At 50.5% G+C, this 7500-nt stretch overlaps 1 protein-coding gene across 2 annotated transcripts in view; it reads right to left on the bottom strand.

Annotated features, from left to right (window-relative positions):
* The window catches only part of kirrel3b (kirre like nephrin family adhesion molecule 3b), a 145432-nt gene that overhangs the window by 6988 nt on the left and 130944 nt on the right, over positions 1–7500 (bottom strand). Inside the window, exons 10-15 of one of the 2 annotated variants that reach the window (XM_076993219.1) lie at positions 6300–6400; positions 4320–4518; positions 2595–2702; positions 1906–1989; positions 1560–1669; positions 717–803 (exon numbers count right to left, since the gene is read on the bottom strand). In XM_076993219.1, coding sequence (XP_076849334.1) covers positions 717–803; positions 1560–1669; positions 1906–1989; positions 2595–2702; positions 4320–4518; positions 6300–6400 — 689 coding nt within the window. The remainder of the gene's footprint in view (positions 1–716; positions 804–1559; positions 1670–1905; positions 1990–2594; positions 2703–4319; positions 4519–6299; positions 6401–7500) is intronic. The other variant, XM_076993220.1, reaches the window with a different exon arrangement.

Below are 7500 nucleotides of genomic sequence, written 5' to 3'. Positions count from 1 at the left end.
ATGATGATGATGGCATAACATGATGGTTAATGGCATAAAGTCTGGCAAGAATCATTACAAGTCTTTGCTATGGTGTAACGAATACATATAACATCCGCTGAACTGACTGAACTGCTTTAAGAAACTTTAAGCAGGTTTATTACCAGATTCTTTGTCTGCTCTTGAAGATATGGACAGGGTGTTTTGGAATAAACTGTTTCCATAACATTTATGTGACCTTTTTGACATCTTGTGAGCTTCTAAAGGAGAATTCAGTTCTCATTTTGACATTTGCTGGGGAAATAGTCCGAAGGGGCTTCACGCGCTTGCAAAATGTCTTTGATCGTCATTTCACTTTGAATGCAAGTATACACTGATCAAGGTGATACGGAGGATGTACACAGGTTAGTTTATATACTGACGAGATGTCTGCTTCCACTCCAACAACACATTTCCTTTTTCTACACATAAATGTAGTAGAATTTCTGTTTCCAAAGGTTTACTTTAGCAGAACAACCGCGGGGAGAGCATGCGTGTAATTGTAATATGTGCGGGGTTAGGCGGTAATATTTCACTGTGTGAGCAGCGGTACAGGGGCATGCCGTGGCTGGCCGTGTGACATGGGTGTAGGAGCTGAGAGTCTCTCGGGTCGGCACCAGGCACTAAAGAGGAAGCAGCCCTGAGCGTGTGACAGGTGAGAGGGGGGGGGGGGGGCAGTAGCCCCTCCTGATGCCCACCTTCATGTGCTGATACTCCTTCTCCTCCTCCTGCAGGACCTCCAGCTGCTTCAGGACGGACTCCTGCTGGAATTCTCCCCTTTCAATCTGTGGCCACACAAACAAACCGTTCCGGTGAACCGCCAGCCGAGCGTTTCTAGCCATTAAAACCGCAGCTCGCTTTCCTGTGCCAGATTGCTTAATGATATCGCCAAGAAAGTCAAACTTAATTCATGAATATTGTTTTATCTCTTTATCGGGGATTTTCAAGCAGCCCTGTTCCAGTGGTATCTCCGTGTGTGCCCCTCCCGTGCATAATACGGTGTTCTGCGCCACGATCATATCTTCAGCTGGGAGCAGGATCGCGACGCTATTCTGGAGCCCCCGGGGGAGTGCGAACACAGAGTGAAATTTCAAAAGCGGGCGGAGCCATGTGTTTGACAGCGTCTCCCCAGGAGCTGCGTCAGGAAAGGCCGCCAGGCCACTTGATCACATCTCCATGGCTACGTCTCACAGTGCCCGTGTCCTCTCAGGAGAGGCAGGATAGAGGCTAAATATAGGCCTTCTTTGGGCCCATCAGGATCAGGGCACACACACACACACACACACACACACACACACACACACACACACACACACACACACACACTCACACACACACACTCACACACTCACACACACTGCATTATTCATGGCTTTGGCATTAACAGTAGCTCTGCACGGGTGTTACTAATGTTGTGGTGCAGATGATTATCGTTCATTACCCACGGACATGACAGGGGATGGAGTAATGGGTGTGAGGGGTGGTATATGGGGGTGGTGTGGGGCAGGTCCTGGTGCGGTGTGGTGGTGGTGGATACCCACCATCAGCTGCTTCATGGCGGCGTGATCTTCGTTCTCCCTGGCAGCGTTGTGGTCTTTGTGGACGATCTCCACGCGTATGTCGTTCTTGGCCGACACCACCCCTTTGAGGTCTGCGGGGGACACACACACATGGTCCGTCAGTCAGAGCACCAACCGTGCGGATCACAAACACAGTGCTGGTCAAATCATGGTGCCTAGCTCGAGGCCACGCCCCCGTGAACTATCATCGCACAGCCGTGGTCAAGAAGAGGCATGTGCACCACAGCGTAACAACACAGACTCCAGACGCATTGCAGAAGCACTGTGTGTGATGGTGATTGGTGACTTTCAGGGAATCAGGGCTTACTTTCTGTCCTAATTTTGCTTGCAAGTTCTCTCTGCTGAGCACAGATGGAGGTGGGGAGGGAGTGCATAACCAGGGGGGCGTCTTCTGCAGTATACAACAACAACATGCTCAACGCTGGCCACGCCTCTGACATCACTTCCTGCAAGCATGCGATGCTCCGTGCTGCTACCTGAGGCTAACCTGACGCTGGACATGGACGAGTGGCGAGTCTCCACGGAGACGGGATGGACAAATGCAGCGGGGAGACGAGCAAAACACAGAGAGAGGAAGCAGAGGAAAGAGAGAGAAGAGCGGGAGAGGGACGGGAGAGAGAAAGAGAGAGAGAGGGAGAGTGAGGGAGAGAGAGGGAGAGAGAGAAAGAGAGAAAGACAGGGAGAGTAAGGGAGAAAGTGAGAGAGAGAGAGAGGGAGAGTGAGGGAGAGAGAGAAAGAGAGTGGGTGGGGGGTAGAGACAGAGAGAGTGAGAGGATGGGAGAGACAGAGTGAGAGATACACAGAGAGAGTGTGTGAGAGAGAGACAGAGTGAGAGGATTTGAGAAGGAGAGTGAGAGAGAGACAGAGAGAGAGATGTAACAGTCGTCTGAAAGACCCTGGAGCGCATGCAATGACATGGACCCTCACGCTGTGCTGTCTTCCTGAGGAACAATAACGGAGCTGAAGCCCAGGACTCTGATTGGCTGCGAGACATACTTCTCTGTGAGCGTGTGCAGCAGAAGGCGCCGATGGTGGCGATGAGGACGATGAAGGCAACGAAGGCTCCCACCGCTACGCCGATGATCACCGCAACGGGCAGCGACTCTGTGGACGACAAAATAAAACCCCTCACAATAACACAGCACGACATGGGCGGGTTCAATTCATTTCATAATTACACCTCCCGAACCGATTTAGTCCCAGACACATGTCGCCGGAACAGCGTGGCATCAGACCGCATGACCATCGCATCACCTCAAGCTGCAACCAGCGCTCTTACAGACAAACCACGCTGCGGCCTCGTGCGAGAATAAGCAGCTGACCGCCGCTCCGGTGATCACCTCCATCCACCGCTGCCATAGGAACCTGCAGAAGCGCCTGCCACGTGGTGGTCGGTGTCAACAAACAAACGGAACGTGCGGGGGCCTTTGACCGTGCTGTGTGGACGTGTGTCATCCTTGAACTGTTTGTCTTTACATGTTTTTAAACGTTTTTCCATATTTTTACGGAAGACTGAGAACGTCCATGATGAAAGTCTGCACTTACACGGCATTAATCATCTCCTCCTGCTTGAAGCAAAGTAACAAATCCACAGCCAGCAACACCCCTACTCAATTAATGTCTATTTAATGTCTTCATTAATCTACATCCCGCTCAAATAAAAACAATAACGGCAACAATGTTTTTGTTTAAGGACTAGTGAGCTGAAACTAGAGTGTTCTGTTCTGGGGAGAAAATGGATTGCATGTGAATGAGGCCAACGTATTGTTTACAAAGGCTGGTTTGAACAAAGCTGTAAACAATGCGACAACCGTCCTGGCCACTAAGTGCCGTGGCAGGATATTACACAGAGCCTCCTGTAGCTAATGCATTTACAGGATGAATTAAACTTTTACACCGCCGATACGTCCCTGAAACAACTTCATTATACAAAATGACAAGAAATTAATTTATGGGAGATTAATGTGATTTAGAAAGCAAGAACAACTAATCATATTCCAAAGTATTAGCATGATTAACTTCAGAAAGCAAATGAAATAAAAAATTTAATTATTTCTCTGTGTCCAGGATTATTTCAGATGCCTGAAATTCCCCAGCTACAGTCTACAGCGACAACAACTTCCACTCAAATTGTTCTTCAATCACCTGGAGTCCTGCATTCAAACCCCCCCACAAGCAATCTCAAATGTGAAAGACCAGCAATTCTGAAATACAGCCAGGAGTTGAAAAGCTAATAAATAAACTGGGATTTTAGCAACAGTGGGGTCACGGGGACTGCCATCTAAAGCTTGCCATGGAAACTTTAGTCCAGCAAATTCTCCAGTGTGACCTTATCTGTGCATCTGTCTGCTTCTTGGAACAGACATGGGTGTCTGACAACACCACACCATCTACTGGGTCTGCACCACTAATTCCATCGCTTGACTCGGTAAACAACCCTTTAGCAGGTTATCGCTACAGGAAAGGTTGGATGTTAGCTAAAGACTTTAAAGCACATCAGCCATAAATAGCAGAGAGACCAAATGTTCTCTTGTAGCTGGTTGGGGGAGCAGAATGAAATATAACCTGCACCCTGACAGCGCGCTTTAAACAGAGTTCCACCGACATTGCTGCGCCCAGTTTTCTAATGGTAATGCTAACGAGGCTAGCAATGCAGGACTGCTTGAGCGCAGGTGTGGACTGAGGAAGAGGAGGAGGCACCTGGCGGACCATGGTTCCCACCTTGTTCCTTGAGACGGATGATCTCGGTGTCGGAACCGAAGCTGTTCCAGGCCGTGCAGTTGTAGATGGTCTGGAAGTCGGCCGGGACGATGTTGCTCATGGTGAGAGTGGAGAGAACGCCGTCTTCCGTGCTCACCGTCTCCACGGTGTAGCGGCCGGACGTCCCGGACTCCAGAACCGTCTCCTTCCACGACCACGCCTGAAACACGGCAATGTGTGAGGACACAGGTCTCGTTGTCTGGGGCAGTCGTTTTTCAAGTGAGAAAAGTTGATAATATGAGTGTAGTGACTCAAATCTCATTTGTTAAATTGTTACTACATATGAATAAATATTTTATTGTACACTAATAAACATTCACAAACGAATATAAATAATTATGATAAGAGGCAATGAAAAATGGTTATCACAGATGGCTTGTTTGGGACAAACACACATGCATACTGCATGCACACACACACACACACACACACACACACACACACACACACACACACACACACACAGAATCAAAAATTGGCCTCAAGAGGAGACTGTTTATCTAAGAGTCATAAATCTTAATCGGATATGCACTAACAGAGCATAAGCACACATTAGATGGGAATTTAAGAGTGTTAGTCAGCCTCCCCTAATACCATCTCATTCATACTGAGGAAACAGATGAGTTGGGAATTTCATTTATTACAAGGATCGGAGGCCCTAAGTGCATCTTACAATATTGGACTATGTGTGTCGCAGCAAATGAAGTCATACTGTGTTCAGACAGTGGAATCCTACCACCCACTGCAGTCTCCCTCTCAGAGCTCTTCGTGCAGACAGAAACCGAGACGATAGACCAGGATCGAGACGGAATGGGGGGTGGGGGCAGAGGAAAACAGAAACAAACATGGACGGGGTAGTGAAGGAGAGTGAGAGAATAAGAGACAGATGAGAGATGAGAGGTAGAGGGAGGATGGATGGAGGAGAGAGCGAGGTGTTGGTGAATATATCATGAGGCAGTCAGGGGGCGCGGTGAGGGGAGGGCACTTACGATGCGGTCAGGGGGCGGGGTGAGGGGAGGGCACTTACGATGCGGTCAGGGGGCGGGGTGAGGGGAGGGCACTTACGATGCGGTCAGGGGGCGGGGTGAGGGGAGGGCACTTACGATGCGGTCAGGGGGCGGGGTGAGGGGAGGGCACTTACGATGCGGTCAGGGGGCGGGGTGAGGGGAGGGCACTTACGATGCGGTCAGGGGGCGGGGTGAGGGGAGGGCACTTACGATGCGGTCAGGGGGCGCGGTGAGGGGAGGGCACTTACGATGCGGTCAGGGGGGCGGGGTGAGGGGAGGGAAATTACGATGCGGTCAGGGGGCGGGGTGAGGGGAGGGAAATTACGATGCGGTCAGGGGGCGGGGTGAGGGGAGGGCACTTACGATGCGGTCAGGGGGCGGGGTGAGGGGAGGGCACTTACGATGCGGTCAGGGGGCGGGGTGAGGGGAGGGCACTTACGATGCGGTCAGGGGGCGGGGTGAGGGGAGGGCACTTACGATGCGGTCAGGGGGCGGGGTGAGGGGAGGGCACTTACGATGCGGTCAGGGGGCGGGGTGAGGGGAGGGCACTTACGATGCGGTCAGGGGGCGGGGTGAGGGGAGGGCACTTACGATGCGGTCAGGGGGCGGGGTGAGGGGAGGGCACTTACGATGCGGACAGGGGGCGGGGTGAGGGGAGGGCACTTACGATGCGGTCAGGGGGCGGGGTGAGGGGAGGGCACTTACGATGCGGTCAGGGGGCGGGGTGAGGGGAGGGCACTTACGATGCGGTCAGGGGGCGCGGTGAGGGGAGGGCACTTACGATGCGGTCAGGGGGGCGGGGTGAGGGGAGGGAAATTACGATGCGGTCAGGGGGCGGGGTGAGGGGAGGGAAATTACGATGCGGACAGGGGGCGGGGTGAGGGGAGGGAAATTACGATGCGGTCAGGGGGCGGGGTGAGGGGAGGGCACTTACGATGCGGTCAGGGGGCGGGGTGCTTCGGATGAAGCACTTGATCTGGCCCTTTTCTCCATGAGGTGCCTGGTGGGTCTGGGTGCTGGAGATAGTAGGAGGACCTGGAAACACATCATCATCATATCATCATCCAATCACATCATCATATCATCATCCAATCACATCATCATCCATCATCACACCATCATCCAATCACGTCATCACATCATAATCCAATCACATCATCATTCATTACATCAACACGTCATCATCCATCACATCATCATTCAATCACATCATCATCCATCATCACATCATCACACAATCATCCAATCACATCATCATCACATCATCACACAATCATCCAATCACATCATCATCCATCGCATCATTGTCCATCATCACACACTGCCACAGCACACATAGACACCATGCAATACGCATCACGGGTACACGATCAGAACGTGGTCTTTCACCAGACTGGTGCTCTGAATCTAAGAAGCAAAAATACCATATACATCCAAATACTACATACACTCCATAACAGAAAACACACTTTGAAGAATATTTAACTGAGATCAGTCAAGTGTGTCTATTGCAGAGGTACAAATCACAGCATGTTTAATGTTCAACATTTTATGGTGTTACAAAGCATATTTCCTGTCAAATCTATTAATCCATTAGATTGTAGCAAAGAAAGGACCTTTAAGAAAGCAGCAGAATTGACACTTAAAGTGATAAATGTTTTGTGACTTTGTACTGTCAATCACTTCTCATTCCGTTTTCACAGGATCTATATGGTTCACCATGTGCATCAGTATTACTGAGTACATTTATCAATAAATAATAAATTAATTAACGTTGACATTCATTTCCAATTTTAGTGCAAACATGCCGATGTCCTTAATTAGCAGAGAAGCATGTCGACACATAGACACCTGCGCATAATGTCAAACAAGGCTGATGTAGTGAAGTATAATAAAAGGGTGTGAAGTGCTCCCAACACAATGAGGAAACACCATTGGTTTGCAGGTGACAGACTCCACTTCGCCAGTCGCTGCTTCAGGGTTTTGGCTCCCCAGACGAGACAGTCATTTCAGTGCGTAGGCGTTCAGTACGAGCTCTGATTAAGCTGCGTGCGGGAGACCTCTCCCGAGGCCCGCCCCGCCTTCACGCCTGTGTGTGTGTGGGCCCAGTCTTCCCGGTCATGAAAAGAACTGAC

The sequence above is a fragment of the Brachyhypopomus gauderio genome, unplaced genomic scaffold (genome assembly GCF_052324685.1).
Source record: "Brachyhypopomus gauderio isolate BG-103 unplaced genomic scaffold, BGAUD_0.2 sc106, whole genome shotgun sequence".
Lineage (NCBI taxonomy): Eukaryota > Metazoa > Chordata > Actinopteri > Gymnotiformes > Hypopomidae > Brachyhypopomus > Brachyhypopomus gauderio.
Note: the sequence above shows the minus strand (reverse complement) of the source record. Positions and strands in the feature narration are given on the sequence as shown.